The sequence below is a fragment of the Nomascus leucogenys genome, chromosome 3, assembly GCF_006542625.1.
Source record: "Nomascus leucogenys isolate Asia chromosome 3, Asia_NLE_v1, whole genome shotgun sequence".
NCBI classification, from domain to species: domain Eukaryota; kingdom Metazoa; phylum Chordata; class Mammalia; order Primates; family Hylobatidae; genus Nomascus; species Nomascus leucogenys.
In genome coordinates this window covers 118,824,901-118,844,235 of record NC_044383.1, presented here as the reverse complement: position 1 = coordinate 118,844,235, position 19,335 = coordinate 118,824,901, and the positions used below count along the sequence as shown (strand labels likewise).

The window sequence follows — 19,335 nt, the reverse complement described above, 5'->3', positions numbered from 1 at the left end:
TCCTGGTTCTCAGGCCTTCAGGTCTGGACTGGAATTGACACCATCAACTCTCCAGCTCTCAGGCCTTCGAATGACACCCCTGGCTTTCCGCATCTCCAGCTTCCAAATGGCAGACCAGACTGTGGGATTTCTCAGCCTTCATAATTGTCTGAGCCAATACCTTATCATAAATCCCTTTCTCTCTCTCTCTCCTGTTGGTTCTGTTTCTCTGGAGAAGCCTGACTAATGCACTTCATTTGTAAATACATAGGATGAACTTTGAATATGCAGAGGGTATTTGATTCCAGCCAATTAAGACACAGGAAGTTAAACAATAAGGACATCTTTTAAAGTAACTATGAACAACTTTTTAGCTAGTATTGTTCCTTTAGTCATGACTAATTTGACTCTTGTGTTCTATTTGTATGGAAACTGGATACTTAAAATGGATTTTTTTTTTTTTTTTTGAGACGGAGTGTCACTCTGTCCCCCAGGCTGGAGTGCATGCAGTGGCACGACCTCCGCTCACTGCAACCTCCGCCTCCCTGTGTAGGGAAAAGAGAGATCAGACTGTTACTGTGTCTATGTAGAAAAGGAAGACATAAGAAACTCCATTTTGAACTGTATCCTGAACAATTGTTTTGCCTCAAGATGCTGTCAATCTGTAACTTTAGCCCCAAACTTGTGCTCATAGAAACATGTGTTGTATGGAATCAAGGTTTAAGGGATCTAAGGCTGTGCGGGGTGTGCCTTGTAACATATGTTTACAGGCAGTATGTTGGGTAAAAGTCATCGCCATTCTCCATTCTCGATTAACCAGGGGCACAATGCACTGCGGAAAGCTGCAGGGACCTCTGCCCAGGAAAGCCGGGTATTGTCCAAGGTTTCTCCCCACGGAGATAGCCTGAGATATGGCCTCTTGGGATGGGAAAGACCTAACCGTTCCCCAGCCCGACACCCGTGAAGGGTCTGTGCTGAGGAGGATTAGTAAAAGAGGAAGGCCTCTTGCAGTTGAGATAAGAGGAAGGCCTCTGTCTCCTGCATGCCCCTGGGAATGGAATGTCTCACTATAAAATCCGATTGTACATTTGTTCTATTCTGAGATAGGAGAAAACTGCCCTGTGGCTGGAGGCGAGACATGTTGGCAGCAATGCTGCTCTGTTATTCTTTATTACACTCTGGCCTACGTGCACATCCAGGCATAGTACCTTCCCTTGAACTTATTTGTGACACAGATTCCTTTGCTCACATGTTTTCTTGCTGACCTTCTTCTCCCCACTATCACCCTGTTCTCCTGCTGCCTTCCCCTTGCTGAAACAGTGAAAACAGTAATCAATAAATACTGAGGGAACTCAGAGACTGGTACCTGTGCGGGTCCTCTGTATGCTGAGCGCCGGTCCCCTGGGCCCACTGTTCTTTCTCTATACTTTGTCTCTGTGTCTGATTTCTTTTCTCAGTCTCTTATCCCATCTGACGAGAAACACCCATAGGCGTGGAGGGGCTGGCCCCCTTCATCCCTGGTTCAAGTGATTCTCCTGCCTCAGCCTCCCAAGTAGCTGGGACTTCAGGCTCATGCCACCACACCTGGCTAATTTTTCATATTTTTGGTAGAGACAGAGTTTCATCATGTTGGCCAGGCCAGGCTGGTCTTGAACTCCTGACCTCAAGTGATTTGCTATCCTTGGCCTCCCAAAGTGCTGAGATTACAGGTGTGAGCCACAGGGCCAGCCAAAACAGAAATTTTTAAAAAAACAAATTATGTCAGCCGGACGCGGTGGCTCACATGTGTAATTCCAGCACATTGGGAAGCTGAGGTGGACAGATCACCTGAGGTCAGGAGTTTGAGACCATCCTGGCCAACATGGTGAAACCCTGTCTCTACTAAAAATACAAAAATTAGTTGGGGGTGGCGGTGCGTGCCTGTAATCCCAGCTACTTGGGAGGCTGAGACAGGAGAATCACTTGAATCCGGGAGGCGGAGGTTGCAGTGAGCTGAGACCGCATCATTGCACTCCAGCCTGGGGCAAGAAAAGCAAAACTCCATCTCAAAAAATAAATAAATAAATAAATAAATAAATAAATAAATAAATAAATAAATTATGCCATTCAGATCACATCTCATTTCCTTCTGAAATTATTCTGTTCTGAAATCTACCCAATCTTGGTGGAGCCCTTCTCAGTGGTCAGGGGTTTATTGCAGGCTGTGCCAGGCTGGGAGCTTCCTAGACGGGACCACCATGTCACCTTTTCCCCAAATACCTCTGGCCCACTGTCCTGGCTCTCTTAGTCATTTTTCTTGTTGGTCACTGATTAACTCTGGAAAGAGATGTGCTGAAGAGCAGCTGGGTTCTCTGGGTTATGTAGGAGACACTCTTATGTCCACAGAATGTTTGACAAATGCATTGCTGAACTTTTCCTAGGTGTTTATTTCCACCTGCTATAATTCAGTCCAGCACCAGGAAGTCAGAGACATTCTGGGTGGCAGAAAATGCACTCGGTTTCCCTCTCCCATCTTTCCTGGATTCTCTCTTCAGGGGCTATCACTCTCGGATCTTAGGTTTGTGCCCCTGATTCCTCTGCATGCAGGAGGTGGGCATCTTCCCTCTTTATCGCCTCACATTGGTTCCTTCTAGAATTCTTTCTTCTCTTTCCTAAGCCAGTTGTCTGGAGGCTGCATCATGCACTCTGGCCTCCCCAGCTTCCTCGGCACCTCTCACCTCATGGCATTTTTATGTAAGCTGACTCCTGCCCCCCTCTCTTTATTAAAAGGAACTTTAAAATCAAATCTCGGGGCAGGCTATGGTAACTCACACCTGTAATCTCAGCACTTTGGAAGGACAAAGCAGGCAGATGGCTTGAGCCAAGGAGTTTGAGATCAGCCTGGACAATATAGCAAAACCTTGTCTCTACAAACGATAACAACAGCAGCAAATTAGCCGAGTATGCTGTTGTGATCCCAGCTACTGGAGAGGCTGGGGTGGGAGGATCACTTGAGCCCAGGAGGTGGAGGCTGCAGTGAGCCAAGATTGTACCACTGCACTCCAGCCTGGGCAACAGAATGAGACCTTGTCTAAAAAAAAAAGTCAAATCTCGTGGTCAGTTCTCAGCTCTTACTAAGCCTGTACTTCTTGGAGTAATTTTACCCCCCACATTTTAATGCCTTTCACTTTTTATTTTCTTTGACCTTTTTGTCTCTTCTCCCTCCCCCAACCACACTTATTTTGTTTGTCATTGATATAAATGATGCACTCTGCTAGACTCAGATCTCACAGCTATATCTTCCTCATCTAAAATCTTTCTACGGAGAGTGAAGCCACTTTCATGGCTTTAATTAATATTTCTGATACAGCAGAGTATAATTCACTGGTAAGCAAAAACATTTTTTCTTTCATGAGAGCAAGTTCAAGCCACATCATCATGTTTACAGGCTACATTAACAATGCAAAAATAGTTTTATTAAGTCCTATGCAAAAATATGTATTCTTGTAACATTAACAACTTGTGATATTATAGTTCCTGGCTTATAACTCCCATATCCTTTGTTAGGGTTTTTTGTTTGTTTGTTTGTTTTAACATTAGGGGGTTTTAGGCCTCAGGAGCAGGCCTCATGAAACAGAATCTCCCTCTCTGACCTTCCCCTGTCCTCTCTTTACCTGCCTAAGTCAGGACTGTAATCTGATTGTGGCTCAAAAGACCCTCATTTCAGAGAGGGTCCCACCCCATACCCTAGAGGAAGAAATGTTATAGATGTCAAGACAAACCTGAACAGACAAGCTTTACTGGGTTTCCCCACTCAAACTGTTAGTATGGGATCATATCCTTTTTGTCCAATCGCATTTCTACATGGTTGTCAATCGTGACTATGTAATGAAGCTTCCATAAAAACCCAAAAGGACAGAGTTCCAAGAGTTTCCTTACAGCTGAACATGTGGAGGGTTCCTGGAGGGTGGCACACCTAGGGGTGTGTGGAAGACTCTCCAGTCCTTCCCCCGTACCTCGCTCTATGCACCTCTTCATTTGTATCCTTTGTAATATTCTTTACAATAAGCCACTAAAGGTAAGTGTTTCCCTGAGTTCTGTGAGCCGCTCTAGCAAATTAATTGAACCCATAAAAAAGGGTCATGGAACCCCCAACACAGAGCCATTTGGTCGGAAGATCTGGAAGCCCAGACTTGTTACTGGTGGGAAGGAGGGGGCGGTTTTGTGGGACTGAGCCCTTAATATGCGGGATCTGACGCTATCTTTGGATAAATACTGTTTGGATTGAACTGGAAGATAGCCAGCTGATGTCTGTGCAGAGTCAATTGCTTGCTTTCTAGTGGGGAGAAATCTCCACCTACTTGGGAGTAACCAGTCTTTTGTGTTAGTTGTTGTGGTATGAGAGCAGAGGAAAAACGGATTGTTTTTCCTAAAACCAGATTAATGTCAACAAAAGAATTGACATTGTATTGTAGCCACTAAATATTAAAATATGGGTGTATATATTGAGTAGCAATGCAGAGGCTGACGGCCCATCAATCTTTTATCAGACACAAGTATATGGACACACTTTTACACGCTGTGCACATGGCTTTTCAGAGTCCACCAGGTGAAGTGCAAGAGGCAGTGCCCACTCCGCTCAGTCCTTGCTCTCCCCTCCTTTTCCCTTGTTTCTGGTTCTCTCTGTGTAAGCTGGGCAGGACTTGCTTCTGAGTTCCTCTGGGGACCTGCTGCCTGGGGTGGGGTGATCACTGCTCTGCTGGCAAAATCCAGAATACTGTGGGTCTTGCCCTATTCTGGACAGTGTGATGTCATGTTTTTCTTGCAAAAGAAAATCTGCTCCATCTATGCAAGTTTGGTTGGAGGAGTCTGGAGGTATCAATTAGGGCTTTTGTCTACACTCAAAGTCATTTCCTTGGAGACAATTCTCCCAGTTTCAACTCTGTGTGAGCAGAAGGGCTGCATTTGGGGACCTTGGCCGGCTGTAGCAGTAGGGTTAAGGGTCCAGAGAACCAGCCTAGGAGTTGTAGTAGAGGCTGCTGGTGCCTCCCAGGTCCATGTCCTGCTGATGATACTCTACTGCAAGAACTGCACTGTTTCTATTTCTATTTCTTTCTTTCTTTTTTCTTTTTTCTTTTTTTTTTTCTGAGACGGAGTCTCACTCTGTCACCAAGCTGGAGTGCAATGGCGCTATCTCAGCTCGAGGCAACCTCCGCCTCCTGGGTTCAAGCAATTTTCCTGCCTCAGCCTCCCGACTAGCTGGGATTATAGGCGCCCCCACCCCCCACACCGCTCCCCTCCATGCCCAGCTAATTTTTGTATTTTTAGTAGAGACGGGTTTCTCCATGTTGGTCAGGCTCCTCTCAAACTCCTGACCTTTGGTGATCCTCCCGTCTCAGCCTCATAAAGTGCTGGGATTATAGGCATGAGCCACGGCGCCCGGCCGAACTGCATTATTTCATCTGAAGATTTGCTCTCAGCTAGTACATGCTAGGTAGGCCAGAAAGGCTAGATTCATGTGGCAGTGACATGCTGGAGGAGGGACAGGGTTATTGGTCCTATGATTTAGTCTCAGTCTTTTAGTGAGCCTGTACCCCTGGGTTTATGAACTTCACTTGGCTTTTTTCTTCTGCCATTAGTTGGCATAAAAACAAGCTAGAGATGAGATTTTCCCTTTCCCCACATTGAAGATTAGAGTGGCTGGGGTTGGAATTTTTCCTTCCCCTAGGTAGGTTAGGCTCTGGTAAAATACTTTACTTTGAGGGCAGGCTTTTGTTAAGAAGAACAGACCAGAACTCTCAAGGTTGTCCACCCTGTGCCTCCAGCAATTCGTCAATTACAGTTCAAGTGACCCCACGGTACTGGCGCCAGCCGCAGAGGACTCTGCTCCCAGTACACTCTTAACCTCTGTATCTGCCTATCTCTCCAATTGTGAGGACCGCAGTTTATTCTGTGATCTCAATTCTCTGATGCATCTTAGAAAAGTTGTTGATTTTCATTTGTTTAGCTTTTTTCTTGTTGTGAGCATGGGAAAAATGACTGCCAAGCTCTCTATGAGTTGGACTAGAAACTCCATCGGAGGTTTAATGTTTTTAATCTAAGAAGGGCAAGAAGTAATTTTTTAACCTCTTGGCAACTCATCTCAGTTTTAACTTTTATTTCAGTGCTTCCTTTTATAAATTGTTACATAATAATGACATCTTTTTGTGAAATATGTGGTATTCCCACCCACCTGGGCATGGAAAGGCCCTAAGAGGTCAGCAAGCAGTCAGAGAAGCTGCCGTTTACTGGAGACTCAGGAGGACTAGCCAACCACAACCTCTGGGTTACCTTGGCAATTGCAGAATGAATGCATTATAGTTACTAAAGTAAAAAATTAGATATGCCTGTTTGCAGATTGAACTATAAAAATACCATTCAAAGACAAATAGATCTAAAAATAAAATGGAAAAACATAAACACTAATTCTGTAAATATTATACTTAATGCACAACTGAAACAAAATTTGCCAACTTACTCAATATCAAAATCTATGAACAGTTTTTCTATTTTATATAATTTCCCTCTCCTCTCTCTGGATCTTGCTCCCCAGCTCTCATTTTTTTTTTTTTTTTTTTTTTTTTGCTCTGATTCTTTATACACCTCTGTTGCCTCTGTGATAAGCAGCTTCAAAGATGGTTCATAATGCTTTATTGGATAGAATACAACAAAAGTGATGAGGTGTTGCTTCCCCGATTACATTACGAAGCATCTGTGGCTTCCATCTCCAGTGGGTTCACTTGCTCTCTGGCTCTAAGGGAATCCAGATACCATAATGCGGGCTGCCCTATGGTGAGGTTTGCATCACTAGGAACTCATGTCTCTGGGCAACAACCAATGAGGTCTTGAGCCCTGCCATCAGCCACATGAGGGAGCTTGGAGCTTGGAAGTGAATCCTCCTGGAGTCAAGCCTTGATATAGCTAGCCCTGGCAGCTGCTTGACTGCAGCCTTGTGAAAGAGACCTTGGGCCAGAGGCACCAGCTAAACTGCCCCCAGATTCCTGACCCAGAGAAAGTGGGAGATGCTGTTGTATTCCTCTTTGTCCTGGCTTCCCCATTTTGAGGAAAATAAAGTAAATCAAAGTGTGGAGCTGAAATATTCAAATGAAGATAATAATAAAGTTTTAGAATTATTTGAATGTCTATGTGTTGACATTCCAAAATATATGAATTCCAAAAATTTATATGTTGAAGTCCTAACTGCCAGTATCTTAGAATGTAACCTTTTTTGGAAACGGGGTCATTTCAGATCTAATTAGTTAAGATGAAGTTATACTGGAGTACAGAGGGCACTAAATCTAATTGGTCCTATGATTAAGTCTCAGTCTTTCAGTGAGCCAGTACCCCTGGGTTTATGACCTTCACTTGGCTTTTTTCTTCTGCCCTTAGTTGGCATAAAAACAAAGCAGGTGGATCACCTGAGGTCAGGAATTTGAGACCAGCTTACCCAACATGGCGAAACCCCATCTCTGCTAAAAATACAAAAAATTAGCATGGCATGGTGGCGGGTGCCTGTAATCCCAGCTACTTGGGAGGCTGAGGCAGGAGAATCACATGAACCCGAGAGGCGGAGGTTGCAGTGAGCAGAGATTGCGCCACTGCACTCCAGCCTTGGTGACAAGAGTGAAACTCCGTCTCAAACAACAACAACAATAAACAAACAACAACGATGACAAAAAAAGCTAGAGCTGGGATTTTCCCTTTCTCCGTGTTAAAGATTAGAGTGGTGTCCTCATAAAAAGGGAAAACTTGGACACAGGCACACACATGGGGAGAATAGCATATGAAGAGACACAGGAGAAGGCACCATCTATGGGTCAAGGAGAGAGGCCTGGAACGCATCCTTCCTTCACTGCCCTCAGGAGGAACCAACTCTGCTGACACCTTCATCTGGGACTCCTACCCTCCAGAACTGCAAAGCAATAAATTTTTTATTTTTTACACCACCCAGTTTATTGTATTTTGTTAGGCAGCCCTGGCGAACTAATGTACATACAGTACTTGATTTAGTCTTCACAAATTACTGCAATAAGGGAGGGTCTTTTGTTATCTAACAATGCTATGAAATCCTAGCGTTTTCTTAATTAACTTCCGTAGTTTATTTTTAAGGTACTAAGCTCTGGACACCACGTGTCTTCTTTCTATAAATACCAGGACAGGCTCTGTTTTTCAGCAGTCATTGGACTTCAGCATGACTACTCAGTTGCCGGCTTATGTGGCAATTTTGCTTTTCTATGTCTCAAGAGCCAGCTGCCAGGACACTTTCACTGCAGCTGTTTACGAGCATGCAGTGATATTGCCCAATGCCACCCTAACACCAGTGTCTCGTGAGGAGGCTTTGGCATTAATGAATTGGAATCTGGACATTTTGGAAGGAGCGATCACATCAGCAGCGGATCAGGTACCATCTCTACCATCTCTCCAGTGTACTGGATTCTATGAGAAAGGAGGGGGTCCTAGGAGACAGGGCCACTGTCAGGGTCAGTTACACTTTAAGACGACATATGTATCAGAGTAGCCAAGAACCTTTATTTTACAGTTAGAATTCTACTTTCCTCTCAATATTAGAGAAAGGACACTTCCCTAACAGTAAGAACAAAGTTAAGAAAAGAACAATTTGCTCATTATCAAGAAGCAGCAGAACTTTGAGGAACTGGCCATAAATTCAACATCTTTGTTCCCCTTTTCTGGTACAGATGGAGGATGGAGGCTAAATAGGTCAGGAACTAGGTGCTATTTTCAGAGTATTAGTGGCCTTCATGTACTCATGTGCTATTAAGGGTTTGCAGGTTTTCGAATAAATTTATAATCTGAAAACAAATTTAAGTTTTCAATTCCTTGCCAGCATGCATTATATACTTCATACTTCATTCTAATTACAAGATAAAAGTATATGTAATGCATTGTGAGTCCTTAAGTTGAGTGAAGGTTTCAGTTTAAAGTTAATCATACAGTATAAATTGTGGTTTACACGAATATTATTTTAAAAGCTATTAATCGATTAGGGGTAGACCAGGAATATATGAGGTGTGACAAAAGTCATGGATAAATGTGTATTACATATATCTATAAATATATATTCTTTTGTGTTGTTGTTGAGACAGGGTCTCACTCTGTCACCCAGGATGGAGTGTAGTGGTGTGATCACGTCTCGCTGCAGCCTTGACTTCCCGGGCTCAGGTGATTCTCCCACTAAAGCCTCCAGAGTAGCTGGGACCACAGATGCATGCCACTGTGCCCAGCTAAGTTTTGTATATTTTTTGTAGATACTGGGTTTTGCCATGTTGCCCAGGCTGGACTTGAACTCCTGACCTCAGGTGATCCACCTGCCTCAGGCTCCCAAAGTGCTGGGATTACAGGCATGAGCTACCGTGACTGCCCTGTATTCTTATATACACGAATATTTAAAAGGTTATCAGGAGTTCTGATGTTCTTTTTCACCCTTAGTCCAACTATTTCCTTGAAGGTCACAGAGCTTTTTAAGGTGACTCTCTAATTGGAAGGTGCCCAGGTTAGCTCAGGCAGTACTTGTAGGCATGGCACAGTTCAAGTAACCAGTTTGTGGCTCCTCTTTTTCTGAGAAGCAGGAATCATGTTTGTGGGGGAAGGCTGGGGCAGAGGAGGAAACAAACAGAGCATTTAAGTTATTAATCAGTCTTGACACAGGCACAATCATCAGCCAAAGTTCAAGGAGAGGCTTGGTTCCAGGACGAGCTAGGTTTATAGTTAACGACTGCCATAGGAAACAACAGTGGCAGGATTAGAAAATTAAAATGCTTGACTAAGCCGGGCGTGGTGGCTCATGTCTGTAATTCCAACACTTTGGGAGGCTGAGGCAGGCAGATCACCTGAGGTTGGGAGTTCAAGACCATCCTGACCAATATGGAGAAACCCCATCTCTACTAAAAATACAAAAATTGGCCAGGCATGGTGGCGGGTGCCTGTGATCCTAGCTACTCATGAGGCTGAGGCGGGAGAATTGCTTGAACCCGGGAGGTGGAGGCTGTGGTGAGCCGAGATCGCGCCATTGCACTCCAGCCTGGGCAACAAGAGCGAAACTACATCTGAAAAAAAAAAAAAAGAGAGAGAGAGAAAAAATAATGCTTGACTAGAAGCCCAAACCTCACCATTATGTAACATATCCATGTAACAAACCTGCATATGTACCCTCTGAATCTAAAATTAGAAATAAAGAAAAGAAAAGAAAAATAAAAAGAGCAACAGTGCACTGAAATAAAGGAAATTAAAATGCTTTGGAAAAGAAAATAATTATAAAAATATAGAAAACAAAATAAGATCTAAGGGGTGTGGGGGGAAGCCCAAATAGTTGTTACTCAGCCACTCAGTTCCTCAGCTCCTTTTGCAGGCCCCCCTTTGGATTAAGTTGCATTTTTAACAGGGTGCGCATATTATTGTGACTCCAGAAGATGCTATTTATGGCTGGAACTTCAACAGGGACTCTCTCTACCCATACTTGGAGGACATCCCAGACCCTGAAGTAAACTGGATCCCCTGTAATGATCCTAACAGGTAAAGAAACAACTTTGTGAAAAATTCACTAGTAAACATTAACTTGATTTAGCTGGGAAAACTTTGTTGATGATCATTGCATAGATCCATGATCAACTCTTAAATTTCAGTATAGCTTATTTTTCATCTACTATGGGTATATTTACTGGGAGAGTAAATACGAATTATGAAGTCACAGAAATTAGAGTGAGAAGGTAGCTTAGAAATCATCACATTCAATGTGAACATCTCTGGTCTCTGACTCCTCACCAGTGAACAGAAAAATATTTCCCTGTGTGGGTCTGTGATTTGAAAACTGTATGAGTAAATGGCAAAATAGAGTCACATCAGTTTAAGATGAATAGTTTTCCTTTCTCATTAATAAGATAGCTGATGAGGTTAATGTAGTAAAGTCCTTAAAGTGTAAGCTGATTGTAATCTAAGAGGTGATATGGCACAGGATTGTAAGTGGTTTAAGTCAGGTCTAGGCTAAAGAGATGTTAAGTGTGATGAAAGCAGCACTATTAATTTTAATGTAAGGAAACCAATATCTTACACACCTAAGAAAATCATGTCGGTTCACATACTTCTTTCTGAATACACATGGCTAAAATTGTTTTAGGAATTCCTCTTTTGGAACTATTCTCAAAATCACACAACGCCACTTAGAATGGTGATGATTAAAAAGTCAGGGAACAACAGATGCTGGAGAGGATGTGAAGAAAGAGGAATACTTTTACACTGTTGGTGGGAGTATAAATTAGTTCAACAATTGTGGAAGACAGTGTGGCAATTCCTTAAGGATCTAGAACCAGAAATACCATTTGACCCAGCAATCCCATTACTGGGTATATACCAAAGGATCATAAATCATTCTACTATAAAGACACGTGCACACGTATGTTTATTGCAGCACTGTTCACAATAGCAAAGACTTGGAACCAACCCAAATGCCCATCAATGGTAGACTGGATAAAGAAAATGTGGCACATATACACCATGGAACACTATGCAGCCATAAAAAAGGATGAGTTCATGTGCTTTGCAGGGACATGGATAAAGCTGGAAACCACCATTCTCAACAAACTAACACAGGAACAGAAAACAAAACATTGCATGTTCTCACTCATAAATGGGAGCTGCACAATGAGAATACATGGATACAGGGAGAGGAACATCACACACCGGGGCCTGTCGGGGAGTCAGGGGCTAAGGGAGGGATAGCATTAGGAGAAATACCTAATGTAGATGATGGGTTGGTGGGTGCAGCAAACCACCATAGCACATGTATACCTATGTAACAAACCTTCACGTTCTGTACATGTATCTCAGAACTTAAAGTATAATAATAATAATAAAAGAAAAAAACCCACATAAAGTGGCTGGCTGTGGTGGCACATGCCTGTAATTCCAGCACTTTGGGAGGCTGAGGCGGGAGGATCACCTGAGGTCAAGAGTGCGAGACCAGCCTGGCCAATTAGTCAAAATCCCATCTCTACTAAAAATACAAAAATTAGTGGGGCATGGTGGTGGACATCTATAATCGCAGCTACTTGGGAGGCTGAGGCAGGGAGAACTGCTTGAACCCGGGAGGCAGAGGTTGCAGTGAGCCAAGATAGTGGCATAGCACTCCAGCCTGGGTGACAGAGCTAGACTCTGTCTCAAAAACAAACAAACAAACCAACCCACAAAAACTACTTACAAAGACACTTTGATTTTGACAAGGTGGATTTTGACAAATTCCAGTGTTACTAATCATAATCATTTACTCTATTCGTATTTAATTGTGCCATAATTATTTCTTATTTAATCATGTCATATGTCAGTGCTTCAGTTTCTAAAAGGCAAGCTCTCTGCTATCACTTCCACTATGAATTGAATTGACTTATTTCTGAATGGCCTTTCCCTAGAACCTCATCTCCAAGGGCCTCCTGAACGTCCCCACAAGGATGTCCCATTCACTTCATTTCAAGGAACCCGGTTGCCCATTTGTGTTTTCCATCAACTAATGATGTCTGAATGTCTTGCCTTAATTCTCTCTCTCAATTTTTTTTTTTTTTTTGAGAGAGAGACTCTGTGTCGCCCAAGCTGGAGTGCAGTGGTGTGATCTCAGCTCACTGCAACCTCTATCCCCCGGGTCCAAGCAATTCTCGTGCCTCAGCCTCCCGAGAATGACAGGTGTGAGCCACAACACCCAGCTAGTTTTTCATATTTTCAGTAGAGACGGGTTTCACCATGTTGGCCAGGCTGGTCTTGAACTCCTGGCCTCAAGTGATCCACCTGCTCAGCTTCCCAAAGTGCTGGGATTACAGGTATGAGCCATCACGCCCAGCTGCCTTAATTTATTAACTCTGCAAATTTTTTTGAGTACCTATTATGTCTAGACATTGTTCTGGGCAATGAAGTGAACAGAACAGATTAAAAATTCCTGTCCTCTTGAAATTTATATTCTAGTGTGGGGAGGTAATAATTTTTTTTAAAAGATAATTATCTATCTATCTATTATCTATCTACCTGTCTTTATATAGGTTTCTTTCATCTGTCTACCTATCTATGATATGAGGTGGAAATAAATGTTATGGAAAACATAAAGTGGGGAAGGTGAATAGGGTGGCAAGCGTGGGGCTGAAATTTTTAAAAGGTCGTCAGAGGGCATCACAGTGAGATTTCAGCAAAGACCTGAAAGAAATGAGGCGATAGATCATATGAGTATCTGAGAAAAGTGCACTCCAGGCTGAGGGAATTCTAAATTCCAAGATCCTCTGGTCAGAGTATGTGTCTAACCTATGGAACAGAAAAAGGGTTAGTGTGGTTACAGGGATGTGACAGAAGAGGAGAAAAGTAGGAAATGGAGGCAGAAGGGCAGGAGGAACGCAATGTAGAGAATAGACTCCAGGGTATAGGTCACCAAAGAAGTACAGGGCAGTTAAAAAGCTGTTGTGATCATTTTGGCAGAGAGATGATGGGTCTGAGACCAAGAGATGGTAGAAGTTTAGGTATTGAGAAGTGGACAGATTCCGAATAAAGTTTGAAAGTAGCACTGGCAGGTTTTGCTGAAAGACTGGATGTAGGATGTGAGAGAAAGGGAGGACTCAATATCCTTCCCTGCTCTCATAGAATCAGATCTCATCTTATTGAGTATGTTTGAGGTATGCACATAGTCGATTGCTTTCTCTTCTCATATTCACCAAACTTTTGAGACCTACATCACCTCTTAGACTGAGTGTTAAAGGAACAGGCTCTCATCACTTTTCTTTTTTATTTAATTAATTAATTTAGCATTTATATGTCATATCTTTCCAGAAGGATTTGAAGTTTCTAATTATATCTAATATAATTAAAAATAGGATACTTTAGTTCTAACAACAAACTAGAACCCATGTGAATAGAGGAAGCCGTTGTTATGAGGCATCATGGTAAAGAGCTGCTCATTACAACTGGATATTAAGTATAGTTCTAAGAGTTTCTGAGCAGCTAAGTGAAGTACAGTTTTGTTCAGATACTTTCATTGCATCATAGAAGAAAGCTTGCGTATTCAGAGACAAACTACGTCTAATAACCTAAATTAAAGATGAATTTACTTATTCAACTTTTTTTGTTAATTATTTTTAACTTTCATTGGTATATAGTAGATGTATATATTTATAGGGTACATGAGATGTTTTGATGTTTGTACACAAGCATGCAATGGTAATAATCACATCATGAAGAATGGGGTTTCATCTCCTCAAGCATTTATCCTTTGTATTACAAACCATTCAATTATACTCTTTTAGGTAATTTTAAATGGACAATTAAGTTATTATTGATTATAGTCACCCTGTTGTGCTATCGAATACTAGACCTTATTCATTCATTCTAACTATTTTTTTTGTATCCATTAATCTCCTCACTTTCTCTCCACCCCTCCCCTAACTACCCTTCCCAGCCTCTGGTAACCATCTTTCTATTCTCTATCTGTATCTCCATGGGTTCAATTGTTTTGATTTTTAGATCGCACAAATAAGTGAGAACATGTGATGTTTGTCTTTCTGTGCCTAACTTGTATTATTTCACATAACCTAATGATCTCCAGTTCCATTGATATTATTGCAAATGACTGGATCTCATTCTTTTTGTGGCTGAATAGTACTTTATTGTGTACATGTACCACACGGTTGTTTTCAAATTTTGGCTATTGTGAACAGAGTTGCAATAAACATGAAAGTGCAGATATCTTTTCTATATACTGATTTTCTTTTTGAGGAGTATATACCCAGCAGTGGGATTGCTAGATTGTGTGGTGGCTCTATTTTTAGTTTTTTGAGAAACCTTCAAACTGTTCTCCACAGTGACTGTACTAATTTACATTCCCACTAACAGTGTATGAGGGTTCCCTTTTTTCTACATCCTCACCAGCATTTGTTATAAGTCATTTTAACAGGTGTGAGATGATATAATTGTAGTTTTGATTTGCTTTTTTTTTTTTTTTTTTTTTTTTTTTTTTTTTTTGAGACAGAGCCTCACTCTTGTCTCCCAGGCTGAAGTGCAATGGTGGGATCTAGACTCACTGACTCACTGCAACCTCCGCCTCCTGGGTCCAAGCGGTTCTCCTGCCTCAGCCTCACGAGTAGCTGGGATTAAGGTGCCACCACTATACCCGGCTAATTTTTGTATTTTTAGTAGAGACGGGGTTCCACCATGTTGTCCAGGCTGGTCTCGAACTCCTGACCTCAGGTTATCCTCTTGCCTCAGCCTCTAGAAGTGCTGGGATTACAGGTGTGAGACACTGCGCCCGGTTGATTTGCATTTTTCTGATGATCAGTGATGTTGAGCACGTTTTCACATGCCTGTTTGCCATTTGTATAACTTCTTTTGAGAAATGTCTATTCAAATCTTTTGCCTATTTTTGGATTGGATTATTAGATTTTTTTCCTATAGAGTTGTTTGGACTTCTTACATATTCTGGTTAATCCCTTATCAGATGGATAGTTTGCAAATATTTTATCCCAATCTGTGGGTTGTCTCTTCACTTTCTTGATAGTTTCCCCTGCTGTGCAGAAGCTTTTTACCTTCATGTGATTCCATTTGTCCATTTTTGCTTTGGTTGCCTGTGCCTGTGGGGTATTACTCAAGAAATCTTTGTCCAGACCAATGTCCTGGAGAGTTTCCCCAAAGTTTTCTTTTAGTAGTTTCATAGTTTGAGGTCAAATATTTAAGTATATAATTCATTTTCATTTGATTTTTGTACAAAGTGAGAGATAGGGGTCTACTTTCATTCTTCTGCATATGGGTATCCAGTTTTCCCAGCACCATTTATTGAAAAAACTGTCCTTTCCCCAATATATGCTCTTGGTATCTTTGTTGAAGATGAGTTCACTGTAGATGTTTGGGTTTCTTTCTGGGTTCTCTATTCTGTTTCATTGGTCTATGTGTCTGTTTTTATGCCAGTACCATGCAGTTTTGGTTACTAGAGCTCTGTAGTATAATTTAAAGTCAGGTAATGTGATTTCTCCAGTTTTTTTTCTTTTTGCCCAGGAGGGTTTCTGGATCTTCTGTGGTTCCACATAAATTTTAGAATTTTTTTTCTATGTCTGTGAAGAATGACATTGGTATTTTGATGGAGATTGCATTGAATCTGTAGAATGCTTTGGATAGTATGGGCATTTTAACAATATTGATTCTTCCAATCTATGAACATGGAATATGTTTCCATGTTTTGGGTCCTCTTCAGTTTCTTACATCAATGTTTTACAGACTTAATTGTAGAGAGCTTTCTCTTCTTTGGATAAATTAATTCCTAAGTACTATATTTTATTTATAGCTATAAAAAATGCTATTCCTTTCTTGATTTCTTTTTCAGATTGCTTGCTCTTGACACAGAAATGCTACTGATTTTTTATGTTGATTTTGTATCCTGCAACATTACTGAATTTGTTTACCAGTTCTATTAGTTTTTTGGTGGAGTCTTTAGGGTTTTCCAAGTATAAGACAATAGCATCTGCAAACAAAAATAATTTTCCTCCTTTCCAATTTGGATGCATTTCATTTCTTTCTCTTGTCTGATTACTTTAGTGAGGACCTCCACTACTATGTTGAATAATAGTGGTGAAAATGGACATCCTTGTCTTTTCTAGATCTTAGAGAAAAGCTTTCAGTTTTTCCTCATTCAGTATGATACCAGCCATGGGTCTGTCATAAATGGCTATTATTGTGTTGAGGTATGTTCCTTCTATACCCAGTTATTGAGGGTTTTTATTATGAAGGAATGTTGAATTTTACCAAACGTTTTTTCAGTGTCATTTGAAATGACCATATGGTTTTTGTTCTTCATTCTGTTGATATGATGTGCCACATCAATTGATTTGTGCATGTTGAACCATCCTTGCACCCTTGGGATAAATCCAACTTGGTCATGATGAATAATTTTTTAATGTGTTATTGCATTTGGTTTGCTAGTATTTTGTTGAGGTTTTTTACATCAATGTTCATCAGGGATGTTGGGCTGTAGTTTTCTTTTTTATGTGTCTTTGCCTGGTTTTGGTATCAGGGTAATACTAGCCTCATTGAATAAGTTTGGAAACCTTCCCTTCTCTATTTTTTGGAATAGTTCAAATAGGATTTGTATTAGTTCTTCAATTGTTTGGTAAAATTCAGCACTGAAGCCTTTAAGTCCTGGGCTTTTCTTTGCTGAGAGATCTTTTATTACAGCTTCAATCTTATTATTTGTTATTTGTCTATTCAGGTTTTGGATTTCTTTGTGGTTCAATCTTGGTAGGCTGCATGTGTCTAGGAATTTATTCATGTCTTCTAGGTTTTCCAATTTATCGGTGTATAGTTGCTCTTAGTAATCTCTAATGATCTTTTGAATTTCTGCAGTACTGGTTATAATGTCTCATTTTTCATCTCTAAGTTTATTTTTCTTCTATCTTTTTTTCTTAGTCTCACTAAAAGTCAATTTTGTTTATCTTTTCAAAAAGCAACTTTTTGTTTTGTTTTTTTGTATGTTTTTTATTTCAATTTCATTATTTCTGTTCAGATGTTTATTACTTTTCTTCTACTAATTTCAGGTTTGGTTTGCTCTTCCTTTTCTAGTTTTTAAAAATATATCATTAGCCTGTTTATTTGAAGGTTTTCTTCTTTGTTACTGTAGGCACTTATAGCTATAAACATTCCTCTTAGACCGATTTTGCTGTATCCCATAAGTTTTGATATGTTGCATATCCATTTGATTTGTTTCAATAAAATTTTTAACTTTCTTCTTAATTTCTTCATTAACCCACTGGTAATTCAGGAGCACATTGTTTAATTTCTGTATGTTTGTATAGTTTTCAAAATTCCCTTTGCTATTGATTTCTAGTATTATTCCATTATGGTCAGAGAAGATACTTGATATGATCTCAATTTTTTTTAATGTTTTAAGATTTGTTTTGTGAACTAACATATGGTCTCTCCTTGAGAATGATCCATGTGCTGGGGAGAAGAATGTTTATTCTGTAGCCATTGGATGAAATTTTCTGTAACTATCTATTATAAAGTCCACTTGGTCTGTAATGCAGATTATGTCCAATGTTTCTTTATTTGTTTTTCCTTCTGGATGATCTTTCCAATGCTGAAAGTAGGATGTTGAAATCTCTGCTATTATTGCATTGGGATCTATCTCTCTCTTTAGCTCTAATAATATGTCCTTTATATATCTGTGTGCTCAAGTGTTAGGTGCATATATATTTACAATTGTTATATCCTCTGACAGAATTTACCTCTTTATCATTATATAATTAATTTCTTTGTCTCTTTTTATGGTTTTTGTCCTGAAATCTATTCTGTCTGATAAAAATATAGCTACCCCTGCTGCTTTTATTTTCCATTTGCATGGAAATCTTTGCTATCCCTTTATTTTCAGTCTATGTGTGTCTTTATAAGTGAAGTGTGTTTCTTGTACACAACAGATCATTGCCGTTGATTTTTTTTTCCTTTTATCCATTTAGCCACTGTATGTCTTTTGATTGGAGAGTTTAGACCATTTACATTCAATGTTTTATTGTTAAGTAAGCTATTTTGTTTTTTTGTTTTCTGGTTGTTTTGTGGTGTTGTCTTCCTTTCTTCCTGTCTTCCTTTTTGTGAAGGTGTTTTTCTCTGATGGTATGTTTTAATTTTTGCTTTTCATTTTTTGTGTATCTGTTGTAGGTTTTTTGATTTGATGTTATCATGCAGCTTGTAAATAATGACTTATAATTCATTATTTTAAAGTGATGACAACTTAATATTGATTGTATAAACTAACAAGCAAAGAGAAAGCTAATAAATGCTTCATACTTTAACTTCATCCCCCATACTTTTAATTTTTAATAGTTTCTATTTATATCTTATACTGTCTATGTCTTAAAAAGCTTTTATAGTTTTTATTTTTTATTGGTTCATCTTTTAGTTTTTCTACTTAAGATATGAGAAGTTTACACCACAATTACAGAGTTATAACACTCCATGTTTGTCTGTGTACTTACTAGTGAGTTTTGTACCTTAAGATGCTTTCTTATTGGTTATTGATGTCTTTTTCTTTCAGATTGAAGAAATTTCTTTAGCATTTCTTATAGGAGAGGGCAGTGGGTTCTTTTCTGGCTCAGGGTGGGTCTAGAAATGCCATCCAGGAGCTAAGTCCTGGAATTGAGGACTTTAGGAGTCTGCTTGGTGCTTTATGTTACTGTGGCTAAGTTGGTACCCAATTTGTAAGACAAAGTCCTTTTACTCTTCCCTCTCCTTTCCTGAAGTATGAATCTCTGCCCATGGCCACCACAGCTGGGAATGTGCTGGGTCACACCTGAAACCAGCATGGTACTGGGTCCCACCCAA

At 40.4% G+C, this 19,335-nt stretch overlaps 1 protein-coding gene across 1 annotated transcript in view; it reads left to right on the top strand.

Moving 5' to 3' along the window:
- The first annotated feature begins 8,174 nt into the window (after positions 1-8,174).
- The window catches only part of VNN1 (vanin 1), a 33,145-nt gene continuing 21,984 nt past the window's right edge, over positions 8,175-19,335 (top strand). The window contains exons 1-2 of the mRNA XM_003255725.2: positions 8,175-8,398; positions 10,397-10,527. Coding sequence (XP_003255773.2) covers positions 8,189-8,398; positions 10,397-10,527 — 341 coding nt within the window. The 5' untranslated portion in view covers positions 8,175-8,188. The remainder of the gene's footprint in view (positions 8,399-10,396; positions 10,528-19,335) is intronic.